We start from the raw sequence: 13886 nt of genomic DNA on the forward strand, positions 1-13886 counted from the left end.
TTCCATCTGCTCTGGATCCATAGGGGTTACTCTCCACTCAGATCCCCAGCTGGGCCCAAATGCCAGCGCCAGATGCTTGATCTCTTGTTCCCTTTCCTCCCGTCTAGGGGTGGTGGCAGTCAGAATATGGCATAAGTAGGACTATCTGGAACTGTGGGGGTGAGGGGACTAGGATGGCTCCCTATGCAGCTGTCACCCTCTGGGATGGCTCCCTGAACAGCTGCTGATGGTTCAGGGAACTGATTGGAGAAGGAGCAGGAATGTGTGTGAGGGCAAAGGGGGGGGGGGGATAGGGAGCTGGGTGGCCAGATACTGACCTTGCAGCTGGCTCTGCCTGTCTACTGGACAGAACTGGACATTTGGGACTCCAGAGGCCCCTTGCTCCTCCTTTTCTATTGACTGTGGGTGGAGCCTGAAATCTCTAAATCTCTGTAACTTGAAGGAGAAGGTGGGTGAAGGACCCTCTGGCTTACGTTGTAGTCGGACCGACTACACAGTGGAAAGGGCATACAGCAAGGATGTGTGTTTTGAGAGGTGAGGGTTAGAATTGCTGACCTTCACTCACATTTGAGGATAGCCCTGTATTTAGGAAGTACAATTCTCCTTCCCCAAAATGCCTGTGTCTATACAGAGGGTCAGAGAGCTCCTGCCCTGTTCCATCCCTGACCCCCAATTTATGGCCAAGAGCTGCTTGTGATTAGAGCAGGACTGAGGTATTTGACATCCTGCCGAGGAGTGGGACAATAGCTCTAGCCTCTAATCCCTAAGGACCTGGGGAAGGAAGCCCCGGAAAGAAGCAGTGAGACCTCCTTACTTCCTTGCTGCTCACCTTAGAGTTATGAAGATGAGGAGGGAACCCCAGTCTACATCCCTCTAGAGATCTGACAAAATTCCCAATCCAGCGCTTGTTGCCAGGGGAACCAGTGAGGCGGGCAGCCAGCAAGAGTTATTTTGAGGCAGGTGGAAAGCGGAGGTTCACTGCAGAGACACTGGGTGCTGGGGGGTAGGAAACAAGAGCTCCCGGGGTGTGGGGAAAGCCCCCCACCCCCGCTTCTGTCTGCCCCTCTGCCCCACCCTGCTTGCCTTGTATTTGTGGAAGTGATCATGGTGCTGGGTATTGTCTGAAGGAGTTAGCAGAATTTCCGGTGTTGTTGAATGGGGGTGGAAAGCTGGAGAGGGCCAAGGGCTGAGTTCATGTCAGGGGAAAGGGACAGCCAGCGGTCCTCGTGCCTAGGCCTGACTGCTTCTCCCTTCTTCTTCTCTCCTACCTCATGGCAAGGTGTGTGGTGTGAGTGATGGGAGAGAAGCAGATGGAGTGTGAGAGCTGTAGGTTCACCTTAGTTGGGGAACAGAACTCCCTGGGCCTGGAATTGAGAAGGCAGATTGACTGGAGACAGAGCAGGCATAGCTGAGCAGTGCAGAGGGCAAGGAGGGGAGGGGAGGGGAGGGGAGGGGAGGGGAGGGGAGGGGAGGGGAGGGGAGGGGAGGGGAGGGGAGGGGAGGGGAGGGGAGGGGAGGCCCAGCCCTGCCTCCAATCTACCAAAGGGTCCATTAGCCTCACAGACAGATGTGTGGTTCAACGGAAAGAGCAGCCTTTGGATTCAGGCACGCCTGAGTTGAAATCCCAGCTCTACCTCTAGTTGTATGACCTGGCAGAGGATCTAACCTCTCTAGGACAGGTTCCTCATCTGTGAGATGAGGATAACAGTCTACTTCAAAGGATTGTTAGGACCAAGTAAATGTGGCCTGTTTACTCGATGCTCAGGGAATGTTAAATTTCCGCCTCACCCCCTAGCCCCTCATCCCAGCTGCTCCTGTGCCATCTTCTGTTCCGTGGGCGTCCTCTCTTCCATCTGTCATTCTTAACCACCTTTGTGCTTCTTGAGCTCATCTCTGGCAGCCAGGAACCCCTTCTTCCCTCTAGTCTACCTCTCAGGTCACCTTTGACTCAGGATTGCCCACTGCCCTGACTGCTTAACTGCAGTCAACACCTGTCCCCTCTCTCTTCATTCCCTGCTGGAAGGAAGGGGGAGGTGGGAGGAGAGGCGCTGGGGTGTGGTGATGGCTGAGAAGTGTGGGAAGGGAGGACGGTCTCCGTGACTGTGTGACCAGGGGGAGATGGGTGTCTGCATATGGGTGTGTCCCCTCCCGTACCACCCGGCCCTCCCTTCACCCTCTTTACCCCACCCTCCCAGCCTGCAATGTGACTATCCACAACCGCTGTAAAGACACCCTCGCCAACTGTACCAAGGTCAAGCAGAAGGTGAGATGGCAGGGAGGGCAGAGGGCTGGGGGAGAGGGTAGTGAGTGTGTGGTACCCTCGAGCCTTTTTTCATTCATTCCCTACCCTGTGTTCCTCAACCCCTCTCCTCACCACGGGGCCGTCCAGACCCTCAACCCCAGACCTCAGGCCCTGAGTGGGTCAGCCGATTGCTATAGACATATCCCCCCAGCACTGGGCTCAGGCACCCTTGTGCCCTTAGCCATCATGCCAGCTTTCTCCTGTGAAGGGGCCTGTTGCCCAACTCCTGCCTGTACCTGTGAGGGTGACTCTTGGGTGACAACTGTTCTTGGTATCTCTCTCTTGCTCTCTGTCTCACAGCAACAGAAAGCTGCACTGCTGAAGAACAACACTGCCTTGCAGTCTGTTTCACTGCGCAGTAAGAGTGAGTAGTGAGGGAGTGCAGGAGCTCCCATGGGACCCTGGACCCCAGACCTTTCAGCCCATGGGCTCTGCTGCCCCCTTGAGGTTGTCCAATGGCACGGCACCTTCTTCCCCTTAATTGAAAGCAGATGGTGAGATGTCCAGTCTCATGGGCTTCTGGGCAGGACAGAAGACTCCAAGGGGGAATTAGGGCTTGGGATGGCTGGTCATCTGAGCCTGGTCACACTCTGTATTATTATTATTGTTGTTGTTGTTATTTACACTGTACTTGGATGTTGGTGACGGCTGTCAAGTGTCAGTTCAGATAGCTTTGGTGTAACAGGAAGAGCATGGTGCTTAGTCAAAAAGACCAGGGTCTGAGTCCCTGCTGAATGACACTGGCTGAGTCACCCTGCACAAACCTTGTAATGTTTCTGAGCTTCAGTTTGCTCTTAGGTATGTTGCGGGGAAGAGATAAGACAGCTCTTTGTGTATTGAAAGTATTGTACAAACGTAAGGTGGCGTTACTGTTATCATCTTTCTCTGACTAGAGTGGGCTATATGGGGCGGGGGGAGAGGAGGCCTCATTTCTAGTCAAGGAACCTGGGAAGGCACCAGGTTTGACTTTGGCCTGCTCGGTGTGCCTCTGCAGCCAGCACGCGGGAGCGGCCGAGCTCCGCCATCTACCCCTCTGACAGCTTCCGGCAGTCCCTGCTTGGCTCCCGCCGCGGCCGTTCCTCCTTATCTTTAGCCAAGAGTGTGTCCACTACCAACATTGCTGGGTGAGCTTCCGCTTGGGGAAGGGAGAGCCCAGCAGGCAGAGAATGTGGCAGTGGAGACCAGGGGGGCTAAGAGGTCCTTGTCATCCCTGGGTTAAGAATTATAGACAGACAGGTAAGGAGAACGTGGGGTGATTGCCTCTCTGATCCCGGCCTTGGTTCCGCACCTGGGAAGGGCTTTTCTGCTTGAGTTGGGGTGATGCAGCTGGCCTCCACTTCCCTCAGACACTTCAATGATGAATCCCCACTGGGGCTGCGCCGGATCCTCTCCCAGTCCACAGACTCCCTCAACATGCGGAACCGAACACTCTCAGTGGAGTCCCTCATTGACGAAGGTGACCGTGCGGGGCCTGGGCAGACCTGGGGACGAGGGGCTGGTGGGCAGGCCTGGGAAGGGGCCTGGAGAAGGACCCAGGCTCTGAGTTGTTTCCCTTACTGATGTCCAGGCGCAGAGGTTATCTACAACGAGCTGATGAGCGACTTTGAGATGGATGAGAAGGACTTTGAAGCTGATTCCTGGAGCCTTGCTGTAGATAGTGGCTTCCTGCAGCAGCATAAAAAAGAGGTGATGAAGCAGCAGGATGTCATCTATGGTGAGCAAGACCACCCTGAGACTTCTCTTCCTTTACCAGGTCCTGTCCATTGTTGTCCTTCCTCTGCTAGCCTCCACCTCTCAAGACCCATCCCTCCTACCCCACTGGTCTCTAAGACCCTGCCTGGCATCCCAGAAGCTACCACTAAACCCTCACCTTTTGGAGCTGTTGGTCTCCAAAATTTTGTTGGTGTTTTTTTTTTTTTTTTTTTTTTAAAGAGACAGAGAGAGAGTCAGAGAGAGGGATAGACAGGAACAGACAGACAGGAACGGAGAGAGATGAGAAGCATCAATCATTAGTTTTTTGGTTGCAACACCTTAGTTGTTCATTGATTGCTTTCTCATATGTGCCTTGACCGTGGGGCTACAGCAGACCGAGTAACCCCTTGCTTGAGCCAGCGACCTTGGGTCCAAGCTGGTGAGCCTTGCTCAAGCCAGCTGAGCTCGCGCTCAAGCTGGTGACCTCGGGGTCTCGAACCTGGGTCCTCTGCATCCCAGTCTGATGCTCTATCCACTGTGCCACCGCCTACTCAGGCAGTCTCCAAAGATTTATCTCTTTCTCTTCATTCTAGTCAATTCTTAGTCTTGACTGTATGCCTGTTTCATGCCCAGCACCATGCTAGAGACTGTGGAAACTGTTTAGGTTCTTGCCTTAAAACAGCTTACAACTTGAGATGACAATCATAAAGATAAAAAGTGGCCCTGGTTGGGTAGCTCAGTTGGTTAGACTATCGTCCTAATACACCAAGGTTGTGGGTTCAATCCCTGCTCAAGGCACCAGTGAATGCATAAATAAGTGTAACAACAAATCAATGTTTCTCTCTCTAAAAAAAAAATCAGTAAATTTAAAAAGCAAAATATCTAAGAAAAAAAAGAATAAAAAATGATTAGAAAATAATCTAAGGTCATAATAATGTAGAATGTTAACTTGGAAGTGACCTTGAAACCTCAGATAGAGCCCTGAGGTCCCCAGCCTAGATCCCACCAATTGTGGCCAAGCCAGGCTAAAGGCCAGATGTCCCGTTGTCCACACAGAGCTAATCCAGACGGAGCTGCACCATGTACGGACATTGAAGATCATGATCCGCCTCTTCCGCACGGGGATGCTAGAAGAGCTACAGCTGGAGCCAGGAGTGGTCCAGGGCCTGTTCCCCTGTGTGGATGAGCTCAGTGACATTCATACACGCTTTCTCAGCCAGCTGTTAGAACGCCGACGTCAGGCCCTGTGCCCTGGCAGCACCCGGAACTTTGTCATCCCTCGCTTGGGTGACCTGCTCATCAGCCAGGTGAGAAAAAGCAGGACCTGTGGACTACATTCATGAAAGGAGGCGTGACTAGAGTGGTCTTTCTTGCCTCCAAACTCTAGAGCAGGGGTCCCCAAACTTTTTACACAGGGGGCCAGTTAACTGTCCCTCAGACCATTGGAGGGCCGGACTGTAAAAAAAACTATGAACAAATCCCTATGCACACTGCACATATCTTATTTTAAAATAAAAAAACAAAACGGGAACAAATACAATATTTAAAATAAAGAACAAGTAAATTTAAATCAACAAACTGACCAGTATTTCAATGGGAACTATGGGCCTGCTTTTGGCTAATGAGATGGTCAATGTGCTCCTCTCACTGACCACCAATGAAAGAGCCCCTTCCGGAAGTGCGGCGGGGGCCGGATAAGTGGCCTCAGGGGGCCGCATGTGGCCCATGGGCTGTAGTTTGGGGACCCCTGCTCTAGGGGGTAGAGCCAGGGAGAGCTGGAGAGGCAGGAAGCCAGCCTGTTTGGCAGGAGGCCAGAGTGTATACAGGAAATAAGGAGTGGCTTTGGGGAATATGCTGACCTAGCCTTGCTCCCCGACTTCTAGTTCTCAGGTCCCAGTGCTGAGCAGATGCGGAAAACCTACTCAGAGTTCTGTAGCCGCCACACCAAGGCCTTAAAGCTCTATAAGGAGCTATATGCCCGAGACAAACGCTTCCAGCAGTTCATCCGGGTGAGCAAACCTCTCCAGGCCCCGCACTCAGCCTCCTCTGGTGGCCCAAACCCAGCCTCCCCCAGCACGTGTGTCCTGCACCCACATGGAGGTCGTTTGTTCACCAGCCCCGTGGACCGTCTGCTCATGGAGCCCCTCATGGCAGTAGAGCAAGAGCTTTTCACTGGTTGGTCTGACTGTCCTCACAGTGAATCTGTGGCGTGTCCTCATTTTCCAGAGGCACTCACCTGAGCCAGCATAAGGTCAATGGCCAAGTTAGGGCCAGCACCAGAGCGTAGGTTCCAAGTCCAGTGTTTCCCATGTTGCCTGCCCTCTAGCCCCACTCTGGCTCTGAGCCCTGCCTCTGCCCTTGTAGAAAGTGACCCGCTTGGCTGTGCTGAAGCGGCATGGGGTGCAGGAGTGCATCCTGCTGGTGACCCAGCGCATCACCAAGTACCCAGTGCTCATCAATCGGATCCTGCAGCATTCCCACGGTGAGAGGGAGGGCCCAGAGAGAGGAGGGGCTGAGAGCTCTCTGGGGTAAGCAAAGGCTTGGGATGACCAAGGGAAGGGTTGGGTTCAATTATGTGCCTCTGAAGATGGGGACTGAGACTATGGGAATTGGGGCTGGAATGAAACTGGCTGAGCCATCCCTTATGCCAACTCCCATGCCAGGGATTGAGGAGGAGCGCCAGGACCTGACAACAGCTCTGGGGTTGGTGAAGGAGCTGCTGTCCAATGTGGACCAGGATGTGCACGAGCTGGAGAAAGGGGCCCGCCTTCAGGAGATCTACAACCGTATGGACCCTCGGGCCCAGACACCGGTTCCCAGTAAGGGCCCCTTTGGCCGAGAGGAGCTTCTGCGGCGCAAGCTTATCCATGACGGTTGCCTGCTCTGGAAGACGGCGTCTGGCCGCTTTAAAGGTTAGTGGTTATCTTGGCAGGTGAACCAAGAGTTTGCAATCAGAGATTAAGAGGGAGAAGCATCCAGCCCATGGATCTCTCTGTGTAGCTTTACACCCAGCATGAGACCTGGTGGGAGGAAAAAACATGGTCTCTGTTGCAGTGAAAGTCTGCATTTTGGATTTAACTTTGTGGACCACACAGGGATATCCTTACCAGTATTTTTCATTTCTTTCATCCTTGCATGCCCAGACAGCAATCAGTTTCGATGAGGAAGACAGCAAAACTCCAGAACCATAGGACAAGCTTGGGACTGTTGGCTCTACCCACTGAGAGTCCCAGCTACCAGGGCTGGGAAATGGGCAGTAGCTTTGGGGACACAGCTGGGAAGGCCTACAGGTGTGGACTGAGCCCAACATAGAATGGGCAGACTGGAGAAGACAGAGAAGAGTTAAGGCACACTTTTCTAGGCTCTCTTTCCAGATTTTACTAACCAAGTCCTTCCTACCGAAATTGGAGAAGAGGCCTTGGCCGGTTGGCTCAGTGGTAGAGCATCGGCCTGGCATGCGGGAGTCCTGGGTTCGATTCCTGGCCAGGGCACACAGGAGAAGCGCCCATCTGCTTCTCCACCCCTCCCCCTCTCCTTCCTCTCTGTCTCTCTCTTCCCCTCCCGCAGCCAAGGCTCCATTGGAGCAAAGTTGGCCCGGGCGCTAAGGATGGCTCTGTGGCCTCTGCCTCAGGTGCTAGAATGGTTCTGATTGCAGCAGAGCAACGCCCCAGATGGGCAGAGCATCGCTCCCTGGTGGGTGTGCCGGGTGGATCCCGGTCAGGCGCATGCGGGAGTCTGACTGCCTCCCCATTTCCAACTTCAGAAAAAAAAAAGAAGAAAGAAATTGGGAAAGAGAGTAGCAGATCTTGGCTTGTGTAAGGGATGAGGTACGCAAGAAATTTGAGCTGCCTGAGGCTAGAGCCTGGCTGAGCCTCTGTCCCATGTTGGAATCCTCATGCACTTTGGGGGTTACAGTCTTCACCAGCCACTTTCCTTCATCCCTTTCTCTCCTTCCTGTTCCTCCCACAGAGCAGCTAAGAATATAAGCTGGGGTGGGGAGGGGGGGAGGAGGCTGTCAAAACTAGACTGGAGATATTTATTTCTGAAACATTTAGCCAAAGCTCTCCCCTTCTGTGTGCCCGCAGTTCAGTAAGATCTCCCAAGGAAAAGGGTGAGTGTGTTTTCTTGACCATGACCTCTGGTTTTATAGACTTGATCCTGGTTTCCTCCACAGTCTTAAAGTGCAGTATCTCACAGGATCTGAGAGCCTGGAGGGTGGGGCAGAGGAGAAGAGTGAAGGGAGGCCTGCCAGGGTCAAAGGAGATGGCATTGTTCAATTGTGGGAGAGATGGATAAGGAACCCAACTTTCTCCCTGCCAGTCCAGCACGAAATGAAAAGTGGGAGTATGCTGGTTATGGGAGCTTTAGGACCAATATCTCAAAAAGGTCTAATGTTAATTAGGTGGAGCTGACAGCTGAAAGAAGGTGGCCCCATCTGCTCTGGGAATCATTTTTATTCTCACAAAATTTCTTGGCCCTTTCACCCAGAAAAATATATGTGTTGTATTAATATGCAAAGTTGCTCATGCAACTTCAGAGCGCTTGCAGAGTCTCTGGAGCCCAGCAGTGGACACTGTTGGGGTCTGTGGACTCCAGGTTAAGAAACCTGCATCAATTGGGTAAAGAGGGTTTTCTTTAAAGGCATGTATAGTCTCTTATGGTCTCTTCTAGTTTTACCTGTTAGCATGTGCATCTTTTATTTCCCCACATATTTTTCCGACTAAGAATAGGGAGGTTTGAGGTCTGCACAGGTGGAGGGAGGAACCAGAGGGAAGAGAGGCCAGGAAAAGGGGGATCTGGAGTTCTCTTTGGATGGGGTAAGACTGGTCCCTGTGAAAGAGAAAACCACTGCTCAGACCCTCTCATGCTGACTCCTCTCACACCTTTGTCTCCCTGCCAGATGTGCTGATGCTGCTGATGACAGATGTGCTGGTGTTTCTCCAAGAGAAGGACCAGAAGTATATCTTTTCTACCCTGGTGAGACCTTCCTCCTCTTTTCTCAGCACAGATTAGTGTTTCAGACCCCCCCCCCCTTTTTTTTTTAGGAAGGAAAGTACCATTATTTATTTATTTATTTATTTTTAAATTTTTTTCAGAGACAGAGAGAGAGAGGGATAGACAGGGACAGACAGACAGGAACGGAGAGATGAGAAGCATCAATCATTAGTTTTTCATTGCGCGTTGCGACACCTTAGTTGTTCATTGATTGTTTTCTCATATGTGCCTTGACCACGGGCCTTCAGCAGACCGAGTAACCCCTTGCTGGAGCCAGCGACCTTGGGTCCAAGCTGGTGAGCTTTTGCTCAAACCAGATGAGCCCACGCTCAAGCTGGCGACCCCGGGGTCTTGAACCTGGGTCCTCGGCATCCCAGCCCAACGCTCATCCACTGTGCCACCACCTGGTCAGGCTGTTTCAGGCCCTTTTTGCTTTGCTACCTGAGCCTAAAAGAACCCTGGAATCCTCTGGAGTCCAATGGCTGTGATTGTAACCAATACTATAATAAAATAAGAAGAAATAGGAATAACTAACAGGTGTTGCTACTGTGTGCAGGCATTTTTCACTTTTGATGAAGGGCAATTAATATCCTCTTTTTGTAAATGAGGAAAGTAAAGTTTAAAATTAGTTATATTGTCAAGGGTCACATATGTTCCTAGTTCCTCTCTGGCCGGGGCTCTTAACTTCTCTGGAGACAGACTGACTTCTATCATTTGGTTATTCCGGAAAGGCTGAAGATCATCCAGATATCCAAGGGTCAGGATTCCCAGGCTTAATTCTTTCTTCCCCCTGATTGACAGGACAAGCCCTCGGTGGTGTCACTGCAGAATCTCATTATTCGGGACATTGCCAACCAGGAGAAAGGGATGTTTCTGATCAGTGCAACACCCCCTGAGATGTATGAGGTCTACACAGCATCCCGGGAAGACCGGAGCACCTGGGTCCGAGTTATTCAGCAGAGTGTGTGCAAGTGAGTGTGTGTGTGACCTCAGGGTACCAGCGGCTTCATGCCCCAGGCCACAGCACCCCAGGGTTCAAAGGTGGAGGCAGAGGCTGGGGGGGGGACCGATGGCCCAACACAGGAAAGGCCATGTTTCAAATGAAGCATGAACTGACAAGCAAAGGAATATTTTGAGCTATCATGTGGTGGCATACCTGCCAGCCTGACAGTCCAGTTTCAGCTGCGTGGCCTGTGGGCAGTGGACCATTATTTGGATTGTATTGCATTTCCCCTTTATTTTCTAAAAATGAGAAAAAGAAGATAATGAAAGCATTGGTACTAAAGATAAGAGGATCAAGTCTTATAAACAAACTCCACACAATACAGGAAAAAAGGAAATCAGTGTGCTAAAGCAACAAATCTTTAGCCTCTGTTGGACATACATTAGATTTGAGGGAGTCAGTCAACTGTGTGTCTATTGTGACAAAAAAAGTTAGCAAAGTTCATGTAAAGTGTTAAAAATGCATTTTTGAAGATTGTACTCAATTAGGATGTTTATAACTTTTTTTTAGCTTTCAGAGAATGGAGTCTTCTCCACTTTATAATAAATATACCAACCAATATTTTATTTTATTTTTTCCTGAAGTTGGAAATGGGGAGGCAGTCAGACAGACTCCTGCATGTGCCTGACCAGGATCCACCCGGCATGCCCACCAGGGGGCGATGCTCTGCCTATCTGGGGTGTCGCTCTGTTGCAACCAGAGCCATTCTAGCGCCTGAGGCAGAGGCCATGGAGCCATCCTAAGTGCCCGAGCCAGCTTTGCTCCAATGGAGTCTTGGCTGCGGGAGGGGAAGAGAGAGACAGAGAAGAAGGAGAGGGGGAGGGGTGGAGAAGCAGATGGGTGCTTCTCCTGTGTGCCCTGGCCGGGAATCAAACCCGGGACTCCTGCACGCCAGGCCAATGCTCTACCACTGAGCCAACCGGCCAGGGCCCAATTTTTTTTTAACTTCTGCAATTTAGACTTTTGAACTAATTTTTCAGAAATGCATACAAAACTATGAAATTGCCCATTTTGGTAAAACAATGCAAAATACTTGTCCCATTGAAAGTAGATCCACTGTGGCCTCTTTATTAATAGTATTAATATTTGTAATTGTAAAAATTATAATTAATATTATTCATTGTATTTTATTAAGCTTCTGCCATTGTCAAAGCACTGTTACATCATTGTGTTTAATCCTAACAAGAAAACTATAAGGAAGATAGTGTCCCCATTTTTCAGATGAGGAAATAGAAAGTTGATCACCTGATAAATAGTGGAGTCAGGCTTTGAGCCCAGTTTGCTTGATGTCGGAGCCTCTAGTTGTCTCTCTGCACTGTGCCACCTCTCTGGGTGACATTAGGAGAGGTCCTTATGTACCAGTAAATACAGATGATCAATGCTAAGTGAAGGGGAGGGTCCAGAGTGAGGGAAGCGAGGGCGTGCAGTTCGTGGGTCTTACCAGGGAAGCGAAGAATATGTTTGGGAAGGAGGGAGGCTGATTCCTGGTCTGTAACATAGCTTCTGTCCCCTGCTCCCACCCAACCTGTTATTCTTCCAGATGCCCATCCAGGGAGGACTTCCCCCTAATTGAGACAGAAGATGAGGCTTACCTGAGGCGAATCAAGAGTAAGTTCACCCACAGTATTCGTAGAGTTATTTGGCCTGACCTGTGGTGGCGCTGTGGATAAAGCATTGACCTGGAATGATGAGGTTGATGGTTCAAAACCCTGGGTTTACCTGGTCAAGGCACATACAGGAAGCAATGACTATGAGTTGACGCTTCCAGCTTCTTCCTCCTCTTTGTCTCTCTCCCTCTTTCTCTTCTCTCTAAAAAATCAAGAAATAAAAATCTAAAAAATAAAAATATATGATACAATCACACAGTGAAATACTATGGACCTATTTTTTAAAATGAGATGGCTTCTGTGAGGGCCGATATAGATCATTAACTAAAATATATTTTTAAATGAAAAGAACAAGGTTTAAAACAATGTAAAGTGTATGCTATCATTGTAAAAATAATGGGGATAAATATATGTCATGTGTATTTTGTGTGTGTGTGTGTCATATCTAGAAAGATAAGATATTACTATGACTGTCTGTGAGAAGGGGCACTAGGAAGACCAGGATTGAGGCAATAACTTACTTTTTAGTATAGGGCCTCATATTAGTTAGGGTATGATATGCATTCCAGTTAACAGGGAGGAGTAAAGGAACAAGGAGAGTTTATACCTATTTCTTTTAAGAGCAGATCTGGAAGATATACCTGTCAGCCAGAATTTAGTCATGTGGCAATGTCTAACTGCAAATCGGGCTGGTAAATGTAGTCTAACTAGACAGCCATCTGCCCAGATGAAATCTGTACACGTTTTCTAACTAAAGGAATACAGGGAGAATGAAAATTGATAGACAGCCCATAGTTCCTGCCACAATCCTTTTTACTTTTGTCTTTAAAACAAAAGTGCATATGTTATTTTTCCCAAAACATTTTTTCTTTTTTATAAGTGCCAAAGATAAAAATTAATTCCTGCTCTTCTGCCCAGCCCTGGCCCCTAATCCCTGGGGCTGCCTCTGGTGGGGCTGCCCCTCCACTACTGGCTCTTCTGGGTGCCCACTGGGCTCTCCCTGGTGCTCACTTGTTCCTTATCCACAGTGGAGCTGCAACAGAAAGACCGGGCACTGGTGGAGCTGCTGCAAGAGAAGGTTGGGCTATTTGCTGAGATGACCCATTTCCAGGTGGATGAGGATGGCAGCAGTGGGATGCCCATGCCCACCCTGCTCAGGGGCCTGTTCCGCTCTGAGTCCCTTGAGTCCCCTCGTGGTGAACGGTTGCTGCAGGACGCCATCCGTGAGGGTGAGGGAGCACCTAGGGGACAGTCCAGGCTCATCTGCTCACTGTGACAGAGTGTGGACACATGGCTAGAGCTGGATGCATACAGATAAAGGGGAGGTCAGCTCCATAGTCCGTAAATGCCCTCCAGTGCCTGCAGGGTCAGGTGCTAGGAAAGGCAGGGGAAGAGATGTGGTTCTTATTACTGTTGGACACTTCTCATCCTGCATACTCTTGTGCTATCCTTGGGCACCTTTAATGAACTTGGCCACATACGTGGTGGTGTGAGTGAGAACCCACCTGTGCAGAGGCATTCCCCTAGATAAATGCTTGCATAGTACAAGTGTATCAGGCAGCCCGCTGGGTTCTGTATTACCTCTGTCCTTACCTCCTCCTCTTTCCCTTCAGTCGAGGGCCTGAAGGACCTGCTGGTAAGGCCTGGAGTGGAGCTGCCCTTGACGCACCAAGAACCAGCTGTGTCCATGGAGGCAGAAAGTGGTGGTAACAGGAGTCCTGGAATCACTGCCAGTGAGTGCCAGGGCAGGGGACTAAAATAGTGGGTAGGAGGGACTAAAGAGAATGGGGTGGAACCAGGGTCCAAGTGCTGTTGTCGGGGCCCTGGGGAAGTGAGCTCAGCCCATCCTTTTCTCCTCAACAGATGGTGAGGCCAGAACCTTCAATGGCTCGATTGAGCTCTGTAGAGCCGACTCAGACCCCAGCCAAAAGGTGGGTCCTCAGAGATGTCAGGTCTTAGCGAGAGGATGGGGAAGGGGCTGGTGGCCTGTAGATCCTTGACACAGAACTATCAGGGACAGGCACCAGGATTTGTGTGCCTGCTGACTGCCTATCCTTGCCCATTTCAGCAGGATCGAAATGGAAATCAGCTGAGATCTCCCCAGGAGGTGAGATGGGAATTTGATGGGAGGTGAGATGAGAGACTGAAGGGAGGATATTCTTAGTCTGATAAATTGGAGCCCACTTTGAAGGGGTGTGGGGGAGAGTCTATCCCTCAAAGTATCTGGAGTGTCACCCACACTTACTCAACTTCTGGGTAGTTCTCCATCCTGAAACTTGGGCCCTTT

At 50.5% G+C, this 13886-nt stretch overlaps 1 protein-coding gene across 7 annotated transcripts in view; it reads left to right on the plus strand.

Moving 5' to 3' along the window:
• The window catches only part of ARHGEF2 (Rho/Rac guanine nucleotide exchange factor 2), a 56106-nt gene that overhangs the window by 38836 nt on the left and 3384 nt on the right, over window positions 1-13886 (plus strand). For 4 of the 7 annotated variants that reach the window (XM_066261857.1, XM_066261862.1, XM_066261859.1 and 1 more), the window contains 16 exons: window positions 2196-2263; window positions 2603-2666; window positions 3297-3426; window positions 3649-3758; window positions 3870-4016; window positions 5051-5301; window positions 5878-6003; window positions 6359-6476; window positions 6658-6906; window positions 8895-8971; window positions 9791-9960; window positions 11533-11600; window positions 12628-12828; window positions 13213-13332; window positions 13463-13530; window positions 13668-13706. In XM_066261857.1, coding sequence (XP_066117954.1) covers window positions 2196-2263; window positions 2603-2666; window positions 3297-3426; window positions 3649-3758; window positions 3870-4016; window positions 5051-5301; window positions 5878-6003; window positions 6359-6476; window positions 6658-6906; window positions 8895-8971; window positions 9791-9960; window positions 11533-11600; window positions 12628-12828; window positions 13213-13332; window positions 13463-13530; window positions 13668-13706 — 2006 coding nt within the window. The remainder of the gene's footprint in view (window positions 1-2195; window positions 2264-2602; window positions 2667-3296; window positions 3427-3648; window positions 3759-3869; window positions 4017-5050; window positions 5302-5877; window positions 6004-6358; window positions 6477-6657; window positions 6907-8894; window positions 8972-9790; window positions 9961-11532; window positions 11601-12627; window positions 12829-13212; window positions 13333-13462; window positions 13531-13667; window positions 13707-13886) is intronic. The other 3 variants (XM_066261858.1, XM_066261863.1, XM_066261860.1) reach the window with 1 other exon arrangement.

The sequence above is a fragment of the Saccopteryx bilineata genome, chromosome 2 (assembly GCF_036850765.1).
Source record: "Saccopteryx bilineata isolate mSacBil1 chromosome 2, mSacBil1_pri_phased_curated, whole genome shotgun sequence".
NCBI classification, from domain to species: domain Eukaryota; kingdom Metazoa; phylum Chordata; class Mammalia; order Chiroptera; family Emballonuridae; genus Saccopteryx; species Saccopteryx bilineata.